Below are 24,131 nucleotides of genomic sequence, written 5' to 3' on the forward strand. Positions count from 1 at the left end.
ATGGAAAATTGTCTCCAAATACAAACACTCAATTTCACTGAGTATAATACTACTTCCTCAATTTTTGGTGGGGTTTTATGGCTGGCTGAAGATTTTTAAAAATAAGGGTGGCCTGGAAAGACAATTAGGAGCCTTCCAATATGTGATATACAGAATTATACAATGGAAAAAGAGATGGCCAAACCATCTGCTTGCCACAAAAGATAATGACCCATTTATCAGTCTCTGGCCATACTAAAGATTACTAAAGATTACAGTCTCTGGCCATACTAAAGATTACTAAAGATTACAGTCTCTGGCCATACTAAAGATTAACAAAATGAGCCTATTACCAGTACTTCTCAAAATTCTGGTAGAATAAAATAATCTCCTTTGATACATTAAGTAGCTCTCCAGAACACATTCTAGACCATTCAAGCAAGCCATGCAACATTCTACAAAGATATTCGAAATTTAGCTTTGAGGATCATAAGCCATTCTAATTTGTGAAGAACATTTTCTTGACTAAGAAGGTCCCAGCCACTCCACTCTGAAAATGCACAAAACATGTGATTAAAAACTATTCTACATATGATACCAAGCAAAGATATACAACCTGACATAGAATTGCAACTATTTCTGGCATCCAGATTCATTCAAATATTATATTTTCAGGTACATAGTTTAAAACAAAACATAGTTAGAAATGTATTCCCATCAGCCCAACTACCAGTAGTGATATAGGCTGTTTTTTTAGAGTCATCCAAACATCATAAAATAATGGCATTGAAGATGAACTTACATCGTCTCAATGATGGCTATACGACCTGGGGAATTATGGGAGAATATATTCTCCCATAATTGCTTTGCTCTGATTTTTATTCAATATTTTCTTAAAACATCCCCAGGAAGTTATAATACTTACCTAATTTCAACTGATCATAAAAATCTAAATAAAGTATGATTTAGTATCTGGATGGGAGACCATCAGGAAATACCAGAGCTGTGAGTTAAACAGGGAAGGGTGTCTGGGAGTTAAAGGGTGGCAAACAAAAGAAAGCAATAGTAACAAAATGCTGCTAAGAAAACTACAGGGATATATTTGTAATTCCCAGGATTTGAGCTCTCAAGTTTTCACAATTCTGAGGGCTGGGCTGAATTCAATTGCATGTGATATTGATACATTCCTTAGACATGGTATGCTGGATACCTGTAGGGAAATCATTGCTTGTCTAATTCATAAGACTCATCACTCTGTGCCAGTAATACTCTGGTTCCTTTCTAGCTCATAATCCTTCTAATAGATGCCAGACATTGATATCTGAATGAGTGATTTGCAAAGTGTTGTTGAACTCCCCAAAATATATAGAAATGAACACTTATAGCAATATATCAAACTGTCGTTCTGTTGTAAAACTACCTGAAGGAATGCAGAGCAGGTCATAGTTGTACTAACCAACTTTTAATGCAATGCAGTTGTAAGCAGTGTAGGGAAAAAATGAAAGAGATGGTTCTTTAAAGAAAAAAAAATGGGGCCATCTGGTAACACGAGGGCCAAGCCCAGCTGCCAACACTGGCAAGCTTTGCTACAAGCCTCTAGTGTCATTTAAAAGCACCTGAGAATGCAAGCTGACTCAAGTTGTTGAGCATAACCACTGACTGTTCTGTTAATGGTGCTAGTGAGGAGCTCCAGAACAGCATTATCAATGGCACAAGAGATATGCTGATGGCTCAACACCTCCAGCTTGGCTGTGCACAGTGAAATTGTCCAGGTTTTAATGCTGGAGCCTCAGCAATAAAGAGGAATGAATAACATTATTTAAAGGGAAAAAATATCAAACCAAAACTGAAGCACATGATATTGTCAAACATTTACAGGATATGCCTTTCCTAAAACAAGAGATCTTAAGAACCACATTAGATAAAAATGCTAAGAGTTAATTGATCAAGGCTGGGCTTTACAAAGGATACCTACAGTAATTATATTCCTATTTGGAAATGTTGAGTCAAAGACAGTTTTGCATCTATGACCTAAAGACTATGACCCAAACTGAAGCAAAATCCATTTTAAGTCATACAACCTGCCTGAAATGCCAGTGATTGGGAATCTTAAAAAGCAAAAATCTATTCCAAACTCCATGCATAGTAGAGTTTGCTCCTTCCTGCCCTTGAAGTCCAAATTTTAAATTATTCAGTGGCTAACATGTCCTAGTTTTCTGTTGATTTCTGAATGATATTTTCCAGTGGCCAAGAGCCTAGATGAATCAGAGATTCAAATGTACCCTACTATATAGGGAATGTTTCTTCTATTGATCTTAAGCTATTTTTCCCAAATAAATAGTATCTAAGACACTGTGTCACTATAACTACAGAGAGCTAATACGGATAAAGTTTAAAGATAGAGTATCCATTTAAAATTTAATTTTGTATTTTCACCTTCTCATTATGACAATCACAAGAAAAGCTGCAAATTTAGGAGAAGGAAGGAGGGGTTCACTTAAAATAACTTAAAGGGAATGCTATTTCACCAGATTTGTTGCAGAAAATGTTTGGGCAATTTGGCAAAAGAAATGACTTTAATGGTTGCCAATAGTTTTGATACTTTAAAAAAGGAAACAGAAGTAGGATTTTTAAAAAGAGATAGGAAAGAAGAAGTCAATAAGATTGAAGAGTCTGTAGGACAATTGGTTGAAGATCAAAGACAAATTACTAACATAGTGGAAATTTTGGAAAGTAAGAAAGAAGTTATAAATAAAGAGCCGGAGAAAGATTTGGACAATTTGGCATTTTTGGAACTGAGAGAAAAATAATTTAGTTTAAGATTTAGAGCAATTCCTTAAAACATGGAGAAGATATAAAACAAAAGCTTGTTAAACCTGTCTAATTTCCTGGGTTGGGAGGAAGATTAAACTGTGACAGGGACTTATAAAGTTTATATGATTAATACATATTTTGCAAAATTAAGAAATGTTCCATGATATGTTCTTGTGCAGTTTGTTAGGAAAAGTATTAGATATCAAGTTTGTAGCAGCATTTTAATACTAGACTATGGATTGATAAAACAATTGTTCTTTAGTAAATTCCAACTAGAATACTATAAGTGAAAAGAGAGTTTTTTTTCTTGATAAACTAGAAAATTTCAATTGGATGAGAAAGAGTGTTTTTTTCCTCTTAAACTGAACTCTATGCAGAAAACAAGATATATTTTTGGGAAAATTTAAAGAATTGGAGGAAATACAATGGAAGTGACAATGACAGATGCAACTAAACAAATTCTACAACAAATACAACAAAACATTGGGTACAATAGGGATGACGTTTTAAAGTATTGCCTAATTATGGATAATTGCTTAATGTAGAATACAAATGCAGCAAATGGTTCTAAAAGAGAAAAAATCGTTATTTGAAAAAGTTAAAACAATATGTGATTTACTTACAAAAACACTTATTAGGGAAAAAAGATATAAAGCACAAAAATCTGCCTGAAGAATCTATTTCAACAGGAATGAAAAAGGAGTTACTTGTATATAAATCCTCATCTATATCCAAAACTCATATTGACTGATGATCATAGTAGATAAGTTGGAGTTGACATTGATCTACAGGGGACCAAGACTTTGATATTAGGAATTTATGTACCCAATCAAAATTAAATAGTATTTTATAAACATAGACAAATTATTGGCTTTTCTGCATGAAAATTGGTGTTTTCTGGGAGATTGCAACGAGGTTGCTTCCCTACTTTTGAGAATTTTTTAAAAAATATACAAGGTACATTATGAGAACATTTAAAAAAGGTAAATTATAATTTTTTAAGTTTAATGGAATTTGTAATCTGTTGATATATGGAGATATACAAATTGTGTGGTTTTTCTGAAACACATATCTTTTTCAAGAATGGATATGATTTGGATTTCTAAGATGTTGGCTATTAAAAACGTAGATGTTACCAAATACAATTTTGGATCACAATGCAGTGACTTTAACTTTCAAAAGGAATAATGGTTCTTTTAAATGATTGTGAAGCTTTTAAAGAAAATTATAATATAAAATAAAATAAAACCTCTTAACACTCAGAAAATTACCAAAACCCTGGCAGCTAAATTCTAATTTTGCATTTTCTGTGTCAGTATTGAAAAATTAAAGTAATCATTATAAGAAAATACACTGTTTATGTCACATTAATGTGGACAAATGATATCCAGATATGGGTGGAAAAGTCAATATAGTTCAGGATTTGAATATTTATATTATTTTTTATTTAAATATTTTTTACAACTAAGTAATAATGCACTTATTATTTTATTATTAGGGGGCTGCAGTAGCTCACGTGGTAAGATGTTGGGCTTGTGCACCGCTGAGGTCGGCAGCTCGACGGTTCGATTCCCATGAGCAAATAAACTGCGCAGGGACAAGAAAGGAGCCTCCCCTGAATGCCTACAAAATCCTTTCACAGACACAGACAGCCACCTCGGTGATCCCTGGCTAACATATGCCATATACTAAATAAATAAATAAATTTTATTATTCCCATAATTTTTGCCAAATGTAACTTTTATATCTTATACTTTGATTTATCTTTAAGAATTCCACTATTTAGTGAAAATGCAAACATTAAGGATCAGAAGACCTGAGAAATATTTTTCCTACCTTTTCCCAAATATTCAATATTGGATTGGATTCAGATTTAGTTAGAATGGATCCTAGCTCACTTAATGGCTATATTTTTTTATTCTAAAAATGGCTACATTTGGACCAATCTCCTTTTTAGGTACAGATGCATAATATTTAAAAGGATGTTTTTAAAATGTAAAATATGATGTCCATACAAATTCTCATGCCAATGATTCACATATCAATTCCTATGTAACATCATTTTCAGTTAACTGAACTGCACGATAAGGTTATGATGTTGACTAAACTGCACATTACATGCAGGGAACAAAAATGCAAAGACCCTTTTCAACCTAAAATCCTGCATCAATGGCAGAGAAATTGAGTAAGGGGAGGGGAATTAAAATTCTACCCTTTCCCAATGCTTTCTCTCAATAGGGTTATTTTTGTGTTTAAAAAGGCCTGTTAAACTATTTACTGCACATTTTTATTAAGTTTTCACACTAATCAGGAGCCTTTCAGATACTTTGAATATATACAATTGCTAGGATACTTAAAATATATATTCTACATATTTAGGGACACTAGATTGGAAAAGGCTGATATGGGGTATAACGGTTAATATAAAGACTCCCTTGTCAAATTAGCCATTTGGTGGCCAAGCAAGGATCACTGATATGAAAAACAACTCATATTATTAGGGAAGAGATCACATTATTGTATGCACACAAAAGTAGAATTTAAATTTTTATCTCTCTATCTTGTTTATTGAATTTGGTATTGTGGGATGCAATGTAAAATGCCATTTCAAATTCCAATAGTAGAACAGTTTATTATTATTATTATTTGATTGGGATTTCCTTACTGCTGAAAAGAAAGAATCTCCATTCCATAAAGTTTAAAGTTACAGTAAATATATGAGGTTAATTTAGTCAGCCCCCACTTGTCCCATAACATAATGAACACGTCTTTCCTATTTGCTATTGAATCATAACCAACTAAGCCTCCCCCCCTTCTTTCCCATCCCAAAAATCACATTTCCCATGGCTGATGCATGAAATGTCAGACAGGACCTTAGCAGCAGACACATGCATTTCAAATAACACCAGATGGATTTTTATATTAGCTACTATTTCATGTTCAAGGCACAGCAACCGTTCTGCATTTTTTTTAAAGAAAAGAAAAGAAAAAGCAAGCCTCGGCGCCTGTGCCACACTTGCTTCGGCAAGATTAATTTTGCAAAATTAATTGGGACAAGATTGAGAAGGAAATTAAAATGCAGCAGAGTGAACTGGCATTTCAAACACCCTTTTCTCTTCTTCTCCCAACCCACTTGCTTGCCACCCTTAGCAACCCTGCCAAGCTTTATTTTACCTTTGCTTCTTCAATAATCATAGGTGAGCATTATTGCCTCACAAAATTATTTTTGAAAGGAAAGCACTCAGGAGCACTTGGTTATTCCCAAGGAAGAAGTGATAGAGCTCCATTCAAAGAAATGAAAACAAGGCCATGCTCTTGGGTGCTAAGAGAGAAAGGCAGGAAGGTAGCATTTACTAGTCTATGATATTACATGAAAACCTGCAGTGTCTACTTGTCAACTTTGGCAAGTTTAAAATGAGTGAACTTCAACCCCCATAATTTCTCAGTCAGTGGGTCAAAGTCCACCATCTTAAGGTTACCAAAATTGAAAAACATTGATCTACATGATAAAAATGTCTTCCTCAGAGCATTAAATTTAATAGACAAGTTGAAGGGTTTAAGAATGCATTTTGTGATGGCATATTCTTAAAAGTACATTTTGAATACAAGATGATCCTGGATTATTAAAAAGCCATCATTTCATTATTTGAAGTTTCATCCCCTGGAATTGTAAGAACTGGAAAATTGTTAAAATATTTCCAATAAGTAGTTGCATGGAATAAGAAGCATTCATATTGATATTAATGAATTTAAGATGTCCTTGTTCCTCACAAAAGATTAGAGAGAAAGAATTCTGTCCTCTGTTACAAGATTTTCAATAAAACTTAAATGATCCTCCTATTTTAAAATTAAGTTACTTTGATTAAAAAAATGTGTTTCCAAAATATATGTTTTTACTGCACTAAAAAAAAAAAAAGATTAAAAAAAGACCAATTGTGGCTTCTGGATGAAATTCCAATTGCATGGGAGCAACTTCCTGTAGAGATTTTGGTTTCTGTGATATATTGATTTTTGGGGGGGAGGTGGTATCTGCTGTAAAATTTCATTGAAGTATAATGCATTAATGTCTCCTGGAAACCTAGCTACAATGTAAGGGAAAGCATGTAAAGAACAAAGTACAACAATACTCTTGCATTTTTAACTTTTGATGCCACTGTGTTAGCACTCAAAATAGTGGGTAGCTTCATGCACTGTAACTCAGTTATTGGTCTGTCACTTTGCTGTTATGGATTGTGTAGATTAAAGTAAAATTGTATTATGGAATGTTTATATTTTTTGCTATTTTATGCAACATTACTTCAAGGATTCCTCCAGGATTGAGAAAGTCTATAGAGAAATGTCCTATGACCAAAATTTTGCAGCTACATGGGACAAAAAGCAAATCTCATTTTTTTATTTCTTTATTTTTACTTCATAACTAAATGTTATGAAATACACTTCATAAACTACATAGTACAAAGAAGGGAACGTAGAATAGGCTTTTGAGTGATTATGAAAGTTGGGCCACTCCATTATTTAGCCTATCACTTTGTTCTTCCCCATTCTCAGCAAAATACAAAGTCAACATATTATACAATAAAAATCCCAGGAACCATAAGAATAAGAAAAAATAGGCATATATTAAGTTTTCATTTCAATTCTAGCATAGGAAATGTATAATCCAATTGCCTTGATAGTGCTGTGTAACTACATGGCTGAGCTGAAATTTGTTTCAGATAATTGTTCTTATAAATGCGACATCTTTAAGGTGCTGGCAAGTACTGGTCTATATTACAATGTTAAAAAGGGCTTGAGGAAGACAACTTAGATTGTGGTAGCAGCATGTTTGTATCTTCATGAACTAACTTTCAAGACCAATCTTAAATCATTAGGACCCCAAAAGACTTAAGTCTGGAGCTTACTCCTCCTCAGTACAGAAGTAGGTCTTTCTTGTGTAGATTCAACTCTGAAGTTCCTACTTCTTTTCTTTGATTGCTCTGATATGAGTAATTACATAGGAAGTCAGGTTTTTGTCATCTGATATCCAGCTTCTGGGAGCTAGATCTTTACTTAAGACACATTCTTCATTTGCATATCTGTGGTAAAGAAAGTACTTCATATTCCCAACCAATTCTTCATCCTCCATTTCTGTAGTTTCTAGCTCCTATCTCACATCTGACCAAGCAGCTCAATTAACTATGTGATTCTTGAGAGATTAAACACATGCTCACATGCTCATGGAGATAAACTATTACTATACATATTTACATGACAGGAAATAAGAATTTCCAGGAGCAATTTTCTGGACTAGAGAGGGAGAACAGAAAGATACAGGTGTTTTTATTACATAGAACTGTAGTTTTCAAGGTATTCCAGTTTCAGAAATTTTCCATAATAATTATTGAGCGCCATAACAGGACTCGTGTATATTGCAGATATTACTCATTTTTACATATTTTACAGCACCCTCATGGGAAAAAATTACTAGCTGCAGTCAAATAAGAAGATTGCATCATAGAACATAGTTTTCCTTTTTGACATCCTTCTTACATTGGCCAACCTAGCCATTGATGAATATATTCCTCCACAAACTACATGTATTCTCTTTCATACCTCCCTTTTCTCAACATCCTAAATGCACTAATGTTTATTTAAAGATTTTAAAACAAGGCAATAGTAAAACCAATTAATTCTTTCTTTCCTGCCATTCTAAACTCTGTCATTTTGTAACTGCACACCTTCCCCTCCACTGGAATCCACATCTGTTTAGAGTTTAAAATGGTAACTGCACAGTATTGTTTATGCAGCAAGTTTATTAGCAAAGATTAGAAGAATGTCATGGGCAGTTGATGCAATATTTATGCCATCCAAAAATTATTGGAATTATCTCAGGAACTTTAGAATTAAAATTGCAACACAGTTTGACTGCCTGAAATCACAACCTGCTGTCATACAGTTTGAATATGCCCTTTGTTTATCGTTTCTTTTTGGTCCTGGGGGTTTTGGCACAAAGATATATGGAAAAACTGCTGCAGGTCCTTGGAGATTCCAACCTCCATGCCCTGGGGGAGGGTCCTGGTGACCCAAATATTTGACACGTAGTAATATAGGACTTCAAAGAAGTTGAAACGTGACTGAAAGATTGAGCTTTTGCAAGTTCTATTGTGGAGTTCTCCAGAGTTTGATACTCTCTCCTGTTTTTAATCATGCACCACTGGAAGAAATTATTTGCTGATTCAGGGTGAAAGATCATTAGTATGCTGATAATGCCCAATTATATATTGCTAGACTGAGGTAGAGATGCTGTGGAAGTCATGCATTGGTAACTGGAGGTTAGGATATTACTGGGACAAAACAAGACAACTAAAACTAAACTAAAAGTACACTACTTGCTGCTAATAAACATTAAAGCATTTCTTCCCAATAATTACTTTTTACATGGTAGTGTTCCCAGCTAAGGAGTTGGTATATGATCTGGGAGTCCTTCAACTGAATTAGCAGGTGGAAATTGTGGTGGTGGGGAGAGGGGGTTTGCTCAGCTCTAGCTACTGCATGATTAACACCCCTACTTTAATCAAGATGACTCATGCCCTGATTATCACAGCCAGACATTATAATGCATTCTATATGGGACTATATTTAGAGATGGTTCCAAATGCGGTGGCAAGACTCCTGAAGGGACAAATCAATTAACGTAGAATTAAATGTATTCACTGTATTTAATGTATTCACTGAAATGGCTCCTGATTGGCTTTCAGGCTTAATTCAAAGCACTTATCATCTTTTTTAGTATCTTCATAGTACTGCTTTATATTATATCATTCAACATCTTGCTAAGGTAGAATCTACCTGATCGGTATGAACACTTAGAGAATCTGGTGACAGCCTCTCACTCTTTGAAGGCTGAGAGAGATGGGTCTCATCAAAGGCCTCCTCAATGGTGGCTCTAACTTTTTGGATCTGGAAGTGAGAATGGACCCATCTCTGCTAGTATTTAGAAAAGCAATTAAAACCAGGTATTCTAGCAGGTATTCAGTTCCTAGTTTGTCCTAATGTATTTCTTTTAGTTATTTGTTTGGACATTATATTATGATTTTAACTAGGTGTAGTAATTGTGTTATTTGCTTCCTAGCTGATATTAGACTCCTAGCTGAGTTCAATAATTATTTGCCTCCTAGCTGATTTCAACAACTTATAAATAAGACATATAAATACATATTTAATAACACTTACCTTACTAATAATGTATATCAAATCACCCCTTTGAAAGGAAAGTTCATCTGGGTGGCCCCCTGTGCAGTTCCACAGACTTTGATAATAATTTGCATAACGTCTTATGAATCCTAAGAGAGAAATTTCATTGCAAAGTTCTTAGTCTCTAAATTCCATTCAAGGAATTGACAGAAATACTGCAGTATAGTTTAAGGCATTTGTTTAAAATGCATACGCACACGCACACATTGTAGTCCTCGGCTACACAACTGAGCCCCAAATTTCCATTGTTAAGCAAGATAGTTATGTGACTCATTTTATGATCTTTCTTGCCACAGTTGTTAAAAGAATCACTGTTAAGTTAGTAACATAGTTATTAAATGAATCTGGTTTCCCTATTGACTTTGCTTGTCAGAAGATGGCAAAAGACCATCAGATGAACCCAGGACACTGCAAACAATCATAAATACATTCCAGTTGAAACTATTTTAAAAACTTAAACAATTCTCAGAATAATGAATTGCCCTTATTAAATATGAAATATATGCTATCATGAATTGACAGTTTTCAGGATCATTTTATTTGGCATGCTAGTAATAGTTATATGATTATCTATCTATGCAAGACTCCATCTAAATTTCCTTCTGCTCAAAATTTAGGGCTTAGATACAACAGATAAAAGTTCATGAACCCTTTTGAATTTCAATATTCCTGTAAAAAGATAATTCATAACATGATTGCTTTTAATAACAGTTGATCAGTCCTGCACTTTCACTCAGAGGAATGTTGGCCTATTACTCTGTTCAGAAAAGCTCCTGGTGGGCTTCCTCGTACGAACTGCCTCCTTTAGCCTTTCACAGCATTTCTATAGGATCAAGGTCAGGACTTTGACTTGGCCATTCCAAAAATTAATTTTCTTCTGCTTTACCCATTCTTTGGTTGTATGATCTGTGTGATTTGGCTCATTGTCTTGCTGCATGATCCATTTTCTCCTGAGCTTCATCTCCAGGACAAATATTTTCTTGACATTTTCCTGTAGAATTTGCTGGCACAATTCAAAATCCATAACTTCAAAATCCATAATGTTGGCAAACTGTCCTGGTCCAGAAGCAGTAAAGCAGTACAAACAGGAGTGGGATTCTACCAGTTCTCACCTATTTGCTAGAACCGGTTGTTAACATTCTAAGCAGTTTGGAGAACCGGTTGTTAGAAGAAATTTCTGGCCTTATCCTGTAAGGAAGGAAACATTCTGGTGTTGCTTACAGAAACTGCCTCTCCGTTAACCCTTATTACATTCTTGGCACGACCAGACTTCCTGTCTCAGGAACTTCTCTGGAGTTTTTTTTCCCCTCCTTTGCTGGTACTTTGCTTGTGTGGAGTGAGCATTCAAAGTTAAAATGGCACTGAAAAAAGTGACTTATCACCATTTTTCACACTTATGACTGTTGCAGCATCCCACAGTCATGAGAGGCTAGGCGAGGATGTGTGCCTCGATGTGAGTGATATTGAGTTGGCCACGCCCAGCCAATAACATGACCACCAAGCCATGTCCACCCAGTCACATGACCACCAAGCCATGCCCACCACCTAAGCCATGCCCACAGAACCGGTTGTTAAAATTTTTGAATCCCACCCCTGAGTACAAGCCATGATACTGCCACCACCATGTATCACAGACAGGAGAAGGTTCCTATGCTGAAATGCAAGATTTGCCTTTTGCCATACAATGTTTATCATTCAAGTGAAAAAGTTCTATTTTGGTCTTATATATCCACAGGATATTCTTCCAACAGCCTTCTGGCTCTTTTGCAAACTGTAAATGGGCAGTAATATTCTTTTTTTTTTTTTTTGGAGAGTTATGGCTTTTTCTTTGCATCTGTGCCACACAAATCATTGTAATTCAGGATTCTTTTGATGGTAGAGTCATGAACACTGAGATTCACCAATGCAAGGGAGGCCTTAGTTTCTCAAACATTACCCTGGGATTCTTTGAAACCTTCCAAGTATTACATGGCTTGCTCTTAGTGTGTTTTTAGTTGATCAACCATTTCTGGGGAAGGTGAAAATGGTGTTGAACATACTCCATTTATATACAGATCTGCCTGACAGTGAATTAGTAGAGTCCAAATACTTTGGAAAGAGTCATATGACTATAAGTAACTGGGGCTTTTTTTTGTCCTCAGAAATTTATTTAGTTTGAGTCACTTCTACATGTTTATGTTGTGAAGATCAGACCTGATAGTGCATCCAAAATTGTTCTTTAAATAAGACAGGAGCTCCCTTGATTGAAACATTTAAGTTTAATTTCTCTTCAAATGAACTGATGACCCTAGAGCAGGGGTGGGCAAACTACGGCCCGCGGGCCACATCCGGCCCGTTGGTCTGTCCAATGCGGCCCGCCCCTGAAAAAAAATCGCTGCCATTGGTCTGTCCAATCCGGCCCGCCCCTGAAAAAAAATAGCTGGTCGTGGGCGTAATTGCCCTGTGCCGCGTGGCCCCCAAAGCTGCAAAACAGTGCGGAGCGATCTAGGGTAGGAAAGAAAAGAAATTTGCAAAGGCCTCGGCTGGGAGTTCGAAATCACCTTGAGTGCGACTCTCTGAAGGTGAGTCCCCGCCGATCCCCCGTTTTTTCCAGGGCTTCCAGGCTTAAACTTTGCAAAGGCAAAGCTTGCAGGCTGGAGCGTCTTCCCGCCGAGGAGCGGGAAGGGTTCCACCCGGCGGGCGGGCGGGCTGCTTGGAGCCAGCTAAAGCTAGGCCGCTGCTGGTGGAGCTTTGCCCTGCCTTAGTGCCCGTTTCCCGGCTCGGCGGTCCTGCTCGGGCGGCACTTAAAAGCCTGCTCCCAGCACCCGAGCAACTTCCCAGCAACTTTCGGGCTTCGTTTTAACTCGCGCGGGCTCGCGCCTGGCCCGAGCCGCGTGGCGGAAGGGAAGCCTGGTGGGCGGGCGAGCAGGCTGCTTGGAGGAGGCTCCGGACTTCCCCTCCGCCAGGCGCGAGCGCCCGCGAGTTAAAACAAAGCCGAAAGTTGCTGGGAAGTTGCTCCGTTTTCCAGGGCTTTGCAAAGGCAAAGTTTGCAGGCTGGAGTGTCTTCCCGCCGAGGAGCAGGAAGGGTTCCGCCCGGCGGGTGGGGCGGGCTGCTTAAACTTTGCTCGGACGGCACTTTAAAAGCCTGCTCCCAGCACCCGAGCAACTTCCCAGCAACTTTCGGCTTCGCTTTTAACTCACGGGCGCTCGTGCCTGGCCCCGAGTAGCGGCGGAAGGGAAGCCCGGCGGGCGGGCGGGTAGGCTGCTTGGAGGAGTCTCCGGGCTTCCCTCCACCAGATGCAAGCGCCCATGAGTTAAAAGGAAGCCGAAAGTTGCTGGGAAGTTGCTCGGTTTTCCAGGGCTTTGCAAAGGCAAAGTTTGCAGGCTGGAGCGTCTTCCTGCCGAGGAGCGGAAGGTTCCGCCCAGCGGGCGGGCAGGCTGCTTGGAGCGGGCTGCCGTGGCGGCTGGGGCCAGGCGCGAGCGCCCGCAGTTAAAAGGAAGCCGAAAGTTGCTGGGAAGTTGCTCGGGTGCTGGGAGCAGGCTTTTAAAGTGCCGCCCGAGCAAAGTTTAAGCAGCCCGCCCGCCCACTGGGCGGAACCCTTCCCGCTCCTCGGCAGGAAGACGCTCCAGCCTGCAAACTTTGCCTTTGCAAAGCCCGAAAAACCGAGCAACTTCCCAGCAACTTCGCTTCCTTTTTAACTCGCTGGGCGCCGCGCTGGCCCCGAGCCGCGCAGCGGCGGAAGGGAAGCCAGTGGCGGGCGGGCAGGCTGCTTGGAGGAGGCTCTGGGCTTCCCCTCTGCCAGGCACGAGCGCCTGCGAGTTAAAAAGGAAGCCGAAAGTTGCTGGGAAGTTGCTTGGGTTTCGGGGCTTCCAGGCTTAAACTTTGCAAAGGCAAAGTTTGCAGGCTGGAGCGTCTTCCGCCGAGGAGCAGGAAGGGTTCTGCCCGGCGGGTGGGCGGGTGTTCTTAAACTTTGCTCGGGTGACACTTTAAAAGCCTGCTCCCAGCACCCGAGCAACTTCCCAGCAACTTTGCTTCCTTTTAACTTCGTGGCGCTTGCGCCTGGCCCGGAGCGCGCGGCAGAGCGGGCAGGCTGCTTGGAGGAGGCGACCCGGTGGTGCTCCGGCAGCAGCAAGAGGCAGTTTCGCCCGGGCTCCGCTCAGGTGTCCAGTTGGGGCTGTCAGGAGTTGCTACCGCCAGCGCAGCTCCGTGCGGCTCCAGTCCCGCGTTGCCTTGGGAAGGAAAAGGCAAAACCGGGAGCCGCTGAGCCTGAGCCTCCCGGTGCCGCTGCTCCGTTGCAAAGCACCGCCGCGGCTCTTCCTTTTTGCCTTTCCCTTCCCGAGGCAATGCAGGATTGAGCTGCGCGGAGCCGCGCCGGCGGTAGCAACTCCTGACTCAGAGGGCCTCGAGGGAGGGAGCCTCCGAGGGGAGGGGAAGGAGGAGAAGAGGGGGGAAGGGGTGGGCGATTCCCAAAAAATCTTGTGCTGACCCGGCCCGTCTGTCAAATTTTAAAAGTCAATGCGGCCCCCGAGCCAAAAAGTTTGCCCACCCCTGCCCTAGAGGTTTATATACTTTTACCACACCCAAATAGGTAGCATTGGATCATCTCCTCAATAAATAAATGGACAAGTACAATATTTTTTATTCATCTGCTTAATTGGGTTCTGTTCAGTTTTAGGATTTGTGTGAAGAACAGATCATGTTTTTGATCATATTCAAAATTCAAAGGGTTCACAAATTTTTAAGCACCACTGTAACTGTCCAGTGGAGCCACAACATAGAGGAAGACAGAAAGGGGAAGGCAGACATTACCCATTTTGAATTGGAAGAAAGGAACATCATGATAAGAAAATGTTTAGATGAATAAAACTGCATACATTATCATTATATGCAAGAAAGATTTGTGGAGATGGTACTCTACAGACAGAACTCAAATCTTAGTAACAGTTGGAAAGAAAATAGGTCTGCTTCTTTTGTGTGAGATAAAAGAGTTCATTCAGGTAGTCTCATTTAATGACTGCCTCATTCAATAACCATGATGAAAAAGTAACTTTATGACCAATCCTCTCATTTATGATCTTTGTAGATCTGCAGGGCAAAGGAAAGCTGAAGTAAGATCATAAGCATAGTCATAATTTCATTTAGCAACCATTTTGCTTAATGGCCAATTCCAATGATGGTCACCAAATGAAGACTACCTGTACTGAAAACCAAGTAAAGATGCAATATTACTTGACCTACAGGAAGAAGTAAGTTTATTACTAGTAACAATTAATCCAGACATTGTTGAATTTTGTTTCCTAGATGATTATACAACACAGAATTAAATGTGCAGCCTGAATAAGAAAATAGCATATCTCCAAAACGAGTTCACTTCTATTCTATATCATACACTTGCCACAACTGCTAAACTGTCCAAGATATTTTGACTCCACTCTGAAGGTTCATTCTTAATTGAGTCATTCCCAAGGATAATATTCTCATGCCAATCATTCCCAATATAATTATGAATAAAAGAACAGAGAGCATTAATTTTATCTTTATATAAATTGAGATGAATGATTTAGAATGGTTGGGAGCATATATTGTGGCATAGAGGTGTGTATATACCAGTTCCTAATTCAGGCATCTTATACACAGTTATCAGAATGTCTGAGAGAAATAAGAAAAACAAAATGATTATAATAATTTACTTATATAGTGCCCTTCCCTTCACTTACTGTGATTTATGAGTATATAGTAAAAACAATAAAAGCATATTAGAAACCATTATAGTCATTTTTAAAGCAATGTTAGGAAGAAGGAAAAAGCTAACCCACCACTGTAGTGTTTATTTTAAGAAAAAATAATGCTTTATAGAATATTGGAAGGACCAATGCCTCTTTTCTTCCTTTGCCTTGTTCCTATCTGGATTTGTTTTCTTTGTTTCTTTGTTTTATGCCTTATGTTGTTACTGTTTAAAAAATGTTTTTAGCAAATTTTGAACTGCCCAGAATTGCCAGGAGTCAGATGGCATATATATTTAATATATTATGGTCTGTCACAGTCAGCCAGATTTTCAGACTGGATTTGACATTTTTGTCTATCTATCGAGTCCTTTCCAAGGATCTGAGATAGGTAAATGTGGATATTTCACAATGAACCTAAGAATTATTATGATAATATCTAAGGATATAGACAGTTAGAGGTTGGGCAATTGTTTTTAGTTTTGATCTAGAGATCCCGTTTTTTTCATATTGCTTAATCTTAGCCTCACCCACTATAGTAATATCAATTAATAGATTTCTTTTCAAGACTATTAGGCATGTTATGTACAAGGTGCCTGCTGGTTTGGATTTTAAAGTCTCATAACATCTTAATCTGTTTATTTCCCAGAGCACTATAGCAATTCATTTCCTATCATTTTATCTATTTTATAGTCTCACCAGTTCTTGCTTGCAGGAAAATGGTATTTCTTGATACCATTTTTGATATCATGATATTGCAATAAACCATTGTTGCTACTTTGCCATGCCTTGTTTGTTGTCAGTCTGTGCAATGATCTCCTCCTTCTCCTTCTGGTCCTTCTCCTCCCACAGCCACCAGTTCTCATGTTAGTCTTATGCATACAGTTCTTCCTAAGAACTTAGGGTGTTGTGAGGTATCAGCACAATATATAAACAGATCCAATCCATGTGGCCTTTTAAATTGACAGATAGAAATGTTGCTCTCAATAGCTTGGTATAGAGCTAACATTCTCTCCCACTGAGAGATTATGGTTGGGACACCTATTTTATTGGCCTTGATGAACTTGATGATGGAGGGGGGCGGGAATCCAGGAAATTACAGACCAATCAGCCTGACAATAATACCTAGGAAGATCCTGGAAAAGATAATCAAGCAATAGATTTGCGAACACCTAGAAACAAACAAAGTTATAACCAGAAGCTAACATGAATTTGTCAAAAACAGATTATGTCAAACAAATTATTATTTCATTCTTTGATAAAGTGGCTAAGTTAGTGGATTAGTGAAATGTTCTGGACATAGTATACTTGGATTTCAGTAAAGCACTTGACAATGTAGATTCTAACTTCTTAGTAAGTTAGAAAAATGTAGGATAGATAGATGGCTGACAAACTGCACTCAATATGGTCCTTAATGGAATTACATCTACACTGAGGAAAGTAACCAGTGGGATACCCCATGGTTCTGTCTTAGGCCCAGAACTCTTCAATATTTTCCTAAATGATTTAGATGAGGAATAGAAGGGGAAATTCATCAGATTTGTAAACAACACCAAGCTGGCAGGTATAGTTAACACCCCAGAAGATAGGCTCAAGATCCAAAAAGTTTTAGACAGATGTGAACACTTGCCTTATCTAACAAAATGAAATTCAGTGGTCAGAAAAGTAAGATTTTACACCTAGACAAGAGAAACCAAATGTACAGGTGTCGAATAGGTGGAACATGGCTCAATAGCAGTAACTATGAGAGGGATCTTGGAGTCCTAGTGGACAATCATTTAAATATGAGCCAGCAGTGTGCTGCAGGTACCAAAACAAGCCAATGCAATCCTAGGCTGCATTACAGAAGGATAGAATCAAAATCATGTGAAATGTTAGTACTGCTTTACAATGCCTTTGTATGGCCGCACTTGGAATATTGCATCTAGTTTTGGTTGCCACACAATAAAAAAAGATGCTGGGATTCTGAAAAGAGTGTGGAGAAGAGCAATGAATATGATTAGGGTGTGGGAGGCTGAAACATATGGAAAATGGTTGCAGGAATTGGGTCTGGTGAAATGAAAAACTGGGGTGATATGAAAGCAGTATTCTAATGTTTGAGGAGTTGCCACAAAGAACAGGGTGTCCACTTATTTACCAATGCACCAGAAGGCAAAACAAGAAGCAATGGATGTAAACTAATCAAGGAGAAGACCAACCTAGAATTAAGAAGACATTTCCTGACAGCAAGAACAATTAACCAGTGGAATGGCTTGCCTTTAGAAATTGTGAGTGCTGCATCACTGGAGGTTTTTAAAAGGAGGTTGAACAACCATTTGTCCAGAATGGTATAGGACCTCCTGCTTGGGCAGGGAGGCTGGACTAGAAGACATCCAAGTCCCCTTCCAACTCTGTTATTCTGTTAACCACAATTTATCATATGAGGCGGTTTCCTGAACTATGAGCAAATGCAGCACCCAGAGCTGCAGGAAACTCAAAGCAGCTCCACCTAAGTGTTTTTTTCCTGAACTGGATGTGTAGGTTCTGGCAGAGAAAGAATCAGGTGATCTGGTAGGGAAGAGGGACTGAGGACAGACAGCAGGTGGACAGGGATAGTCCAGGAAACAGGCTTTCCGCTTTCAGCCTAAAGTCTCAAGGAACAAGCCTGGGAAGGAAGGTTCCCTCCCTGTGCACTCTGGAAGGGCAAGCTTCCCTTTGAAGATGTCTAGAAGCAGTAATTGAGAAGGTCAAGTTCCCAGTAAACAGACCTTCACTGATCCTCCTTCCTTTTGGCATGCAATTCTCCTTTCTCTAATTTCTTTTCTCTCTGGTTTTTCCAGTGGGCCCCTGTCTACTTTCTTGTCTCTCACTTCATTTCATGACCTCTTTCTTGTTTGCTAATTCCATGGCAGTACTTTTGCTGCTTGAATTTTTTGTTGACTTCTGATAGCTTCATGGATAGAGAGCTATATAATTATGCTGGTAACAATATAGAAATGTTTTGCCATTGTCTTCTTCCAGGATTTTTACAATTTTCCAATCTACAGGTAACCTAAGTAACCTATAACCCTGAAGTTTCCTGGGGTTTCTCATCCAATTATTAATTGGTAGGGTTGTTTTGATTCAAATATTTTGGAGATCACAAGAGTATGAATGCAAACCTTTTCTGAAATTCCTTAAAATCTTTGAATTCAAAGGACCGCATAGGACCACTAATCACTCTTGCCTGTTTGGCTTTTCAGAATCAAATTAGTCCAGGTAGGTGCTTTCTGTTAGTTGATAAAATTTCATAGCTAGAGAAGCAACAATGCATTGTGCTTTGCATAGAATCTGTGAGAAAAAAATTATGATTCATACAGTAATGCATTATAATGTTTTGAAAATCTTCCAGAAAGAGACACTCCTATGTTTTATTATATATCAGAGTTTACTTATTTATATTGTATTCTAGAAGATGACTCTACTAAGGCTTAGATTTAGACACACCTAGCATCTATCAATACGGATTATTATTCATGGTTGAACCATGTATTGACACTAGCGTCAATAAGGTCAATTGATTGTGCACTTTATAGTTCAATAGATATACCATTTAAAAATTCCTGGCTGACAGACTTTCTACACTTATTTTAGCAGCAATATCATGGTAAAGCCAGACAACCAATTGCTTTGGGGGAAGTGGCATTGTATAGGACCTATTTATATCTAAAGAATATAGTGTGTAGAACCTTACCTTTATTTTTGATGTTTCCAGCATTTTCCCTGTCATCCTGAGCAAACATGTTGAGATCCTCATCTACAATGATAAGCAACATAAATGTAAAACGTCTACTGGCAGACTAATTGTGCCACAACATCCCATCATCTACACTGCAGAAAAAAAGTATACATTTTTCTCTCACTTATAATCCATATACATTTATCAGGATGGCAGTTATTAATCCCACCCTCAAAAGAAGAAGCTGGGAAGGACTATAAGACATGGCAAGTATTTTGTAGGAATCCTGCCCTGGTTTCTGATAGAAATGAAACTTTCCCATGACAAAAGTAGCTTTCTTTTCTCTCACTAATGGCCATTTGTGATTTTTGTTCTCTACAAAACAAAAGCAGTAAGGTGACATAGAAACACTGATTTGAAGCCGCTTTAGTAAATGAAGGGACTTGCTGGCCAATATAAAATAGTCCTCAGCAGCTAAAAGATGAGGATGCTCATGAGTCAGTTTGAAGAGTGGCTGCCAGGACCTGCCTAAAATACTATAAAATAATACTTAAAATACATACTTGTAATAATAAATGTGTATTAAGATATACAATTCAAAAATGCTTCAGTTAGAATCATATCAGAATAGATCCTGTTTTCATAACCCCATTAAGAAAAAAAGGGTGCATATCAGGTTCGCCTAGAAATAACAAACTCTTTTAAAAAGCATGTAATACTTTATGTTTTTTTGCTTTCCCAGCAGCACACAAATATTGGTCGGATTGAAGTCTACTTCCCACAAAATAGTTTTGCATGGTGTGATGTACAGTATTTTTGTTGCTTTTGAAAGAAAGATTATTGTAAATATTTTACTAAGTACTTTTGCTACCACCATCTTCCATTCTTCTAGGATATGACATCTTAGATTAGAATAAAAGAAGGTGATTAGAAAAAGGTTATGAGAAGAAAGGATTAAATCTCAATCTCAGCGCAGAATTACTAAGTAGGTCCGTCCTATTCTCCCTCCCCAAATTTTTGCCGCCAGCTAATTGTTTTTTTTAAAAAAAACTTCTTAGTGCTATTATTCATGTAGTCCATAGAATGAATCTCACTGCATTCTTCCTGGTTTTAAAACAGTTTTGCCCAATCTGATTTTTTTCAAATGTTTTGAGTCACAACTCCCAAATATCCAAAGTTTTTTTGCCTGGCACATAAACCTGGATATTGTACCCTCAAACAACACATACTGTATGTAGGACTTAACGTTGGAAAAGCTGTTTTAAAATGTTGCAAAATGCTCATATGAAATCACTCCAAACAAGAATTAATATGCACTCAATCTAAATGGCAACTATACAGCTGTACATATAGTGATATTTGTTTATCATAAACAAGCAGCTGTATATTTGTGTGCAATATAATCACAGTAAAAATATTAGTTGCATATTCATATTTTACTGATTTTAGGAATCTTGCAACCTTTCTAATGACCCTAAAGTTAGAATGAGACATACCCTGCTGTTTACCAATGCAGATATGTTCAAACAATATAATCATATTATGACCAAATTAAAAGAATATCTTTTAAATGTCTTCATAATGCAATGCAGGGGTTAAGAGTGCAGCTGTGAACTGGACTTGTCTCTAATTTATGTTTTGCTATGATTTCATTGTAATTAGCATTTATGTAGACAATTCTAAAGACTTGAGTGTGTTGAAACAATTTATTTCTGATCAGCTGAGTTCACACAACACAATCAGATTAGACAAAAGACTAGGTATACTATAGGACCGTGATGGCGAACCTATGGCACCCGTGCCACAGGTGGCACACAAAGCTATTTGTGCCGGCACGTGAACTGCAGCCAAACTTACCTCACTGTGCATGCATGTGACTCACAGGTGATTTTTGGCCGGTTTGAGGCCTTTTTCGGCCTCCCAGAGGCTTGAGGAAGGCTTCTGCAGGGTTTGCAGGCCGAAAACTTGGCCTGTTTCATCACTCCCTGTTTTTCCGGAAATACCAGAAGCGTTGAAACAGGGTTAGATTTTGGCCTGCAAAGCCTGAAGAAGCTTTCCTCAAGCCTCTGGGAGGCCGAAAAAGGCCTCAAACTGGCCAAAAATCAGCTGTGAGGCATACAGTGCAGATAAGGGGTGAGGGTGGGGTGAGGATTGCGTAAGCATCCATAGGGGGCATGGGGGAATCACGAAGCGAGCATGCAAGTGCGCACACAATTTTTGGCGGAAGATTCCAAAAAGGTTAGCCACCACTGCTATAGGAGATGACCAGTATCATCCTGAGGGAAGGATCAAGCATGTTATAAATCACTAGTCCCTTGTGCCCACAAGCTCTAAGTCCAGCCCACCTTGAATTCCATAGACTTTTATCTACCACCAATTTGCTTTGACCATTAGCAGGTCAGATTCTTGTAGAGAGCTTAGGTTTGCAATAAACCTATAAATTCATTTGAACTGCTTGGACTCCTGATCTTCTATGCTTAACATTAACAGCTTTATTTGCACAACATGCTAAGTTAGTGTTAATTTTGTTCAGTTTTTTTTTAATGATTTAGAATGGTAAGCTCCTGCTCCAGTCCTCTCTGCTGCCTTATGGTGGCAGGGTATATGTTCTAAAGCCAAAGCAAGCAAGTATCAACAATGAGTACCAACTATGCACAAAGACGCTAGATATGAATAATTGTATTATAGATGGCAAAGATATAATTTTACTTTGCATGGGAGAAGACAATTGTAAACCATTTCTGTATTTTATCAAAAAAATCATATGAGTAGACCATTGAAAATATGGTGCTTTAATGCTCAAAATGCTACTTAGGAAGGACACAGGAACTTTCAAAGTATTAATGTTTATGAAGCAGCTAGGTTAAAGTCTTTGGGACATCTAGTTCCTGTTGTTGTCAGCCAGGAAAAGAAAATTCTACAATTGTAGAATTACAGTGGGACTGTAAAATGTAAGAAGCATGAACATAAGGAAGTTCAATATAATGAAAGATGGAATGAAGTGACTAAAATTAACATCTTAGGAGTTGGTAAATTGAAATAGATTGGAATTGGATACTTTCAATCAGAAGATTATATTGCATATTACTCAGGATCCAAAAACAAAGGAATGGTATTACTTTCATAGTCAGGAAGGGTATAACAACTAGGGTACTATACAGCACTTGGCAGAATGCAATTAGACTCTGCAGACAACTCTTTAATATGATGATTATTCAACTTTATGTTCCAACCACTGGTGCAAAAGAGAAGGTTGACAAATGTTATATATAAATGTTGGTTTAAATTCAAACTTAAATCAACTTAAATTCAAACTTAAATCAACATGCAAGCAAGACCTGTAGCTTATGGCTTGAGATGAGAATGCCAAAGTTGGACATGCTAAGGAGGAACATTTAGTTGGACTGAATGGTTTAGAAAGCAGGACAATGATTTATTAATTGCTACAATCTAGTGATTTCTTCATCGCTAAAGCAGCTTTCCAACAATCAAAATGACATATGTGGACATAACCAGGCTGAATACTGTAGATGAAAACAATCAGATTCACATGTGAAGGGTTCAAGATAACTACTTTATTGTATTCTATCTATAGAGCAAGAATCTTCCTAGATAAGATCCCATGCAACTTAGAGGAGGCCAGGTATAAGTCTCTTGTGGCTGTGCAAGAACTTAACACTACCTCCCGGCTTAATCCCTCTTCATTGCCTGGAAGGGAATGACCCAACATCACACTTCCCACATCAGATCCCTCCCTCTACCATGTTGTGTTTATTGCTTGGGATCTCACAGGAACTTGGGGTGGGTGGGAGCAATGCCGACTCAAAGGAGTCCTCTCCCCCAAGTCTAAAGACTATTTCCATCCAGGCGGTGCATCCTGCAAAACATCCAGATGTTAGAGAATTCCTCCCTGCTTTCCCTCAGGAACTGAAGTCCAAAAGATGAAAATCAAGCCACATCTGCTCCAACGCTTCCCTCTAGAGGTGCCTCCTCTGCCTGATTAACTCCTTCATTTACTGAATCCCCCTTAGGCTGTGGGATGAAATTGGTGACTGGACTTTTAGAGGGCATTGGCTTGTCTGGGACTGGTTGGTAAAACTGCTACACTAATTCAATAGCATGCACAATATATTGCACATACTTAGCATTTTCCCATGAAAGTTCTGCTTCTGGATAGCATTTCCAGTGTATGCCTTCACCCTGTCTCCTTGAGCTCAATATTTCATTGACCTTGAATTCTTTCTTGTCTTGAACAATCAGTGTGTTTGGACATGTGTGTGTAAATGGCAGTTGTGATTATGAAAGGCTTGGTGGCATCTCTTTGACTAGCAATGAATGATAGAAAACTGGGTGGACCTTCATAGATGGTGGCAACAACAAACAAAAGGCCACAGTATTTACATACTGTAGGATTTTAAATGAACCCACAAACTTTGATCAAGTTTCTTCAATGGTCTGATAAAAGCCAAACTTTTGGTCAACAACCACACTTTATTTCCCTCAGCAATTGCTGCACTTCTTGCTGTCCCCAGGTGCATGGGCTCTCCCTCTCCTGAATCAACATGGCATGAGGGAGGAGGCATGAGGGAGGAGAAACAAGACCTAGGCTCATTTGATTATCCTACAGTTTCTCCACATGGGAGTCTATACACAAAGTTAGTACAATTGTTCCAGATTTCGTGAAATTCCTTCCCTAATCAGCTCA

At 38.5% G+C, this 24,131-nt stretch overlaps 1 protein-coding gene across 1 annotated transcript in view; it reads right to left on the bottom strand.

Moving 5' to 3' along the window:
* SKAP1 (src kinase associated phosphoprotein 1) overlaps positions 1-24,131 on the bottom strand; it is a 484,834-nt gene that overhangs the window by 38,439 nt on the left and 422,264 nt on the right. The window contains exons 9-10 of the mRNA XM_087945337.1: positions 19,442-19,504; positions 10,006-10,115 (exon numbers count right to left, since the gene is read on the bottom strand). Of these exons, the coding sequence (XP_087801463.1) occupies positions 10,006-10,115; positions 19,442-19,504 (173 nt within the window). The remainder of the gene's footprint in view (positions 1-10,005; positions 10,116-19,441; positions 19,505-24,131) is intronic.

The sequence above is a fragment of the Notechis scutatus genome, chromosome Z, assembly GCF_049901735.1.
Source record: "Notechis scutatus isolate UNSWTSFEM ecotype Mainland chromosome Z, rNotScu1.2, whole genome shotgun sequence".
NCBI lineage: Eukaryota > Metazoa > Chordata > Lepidosauria > Squamata > Elapidae > Notechis > Notechis scutatus.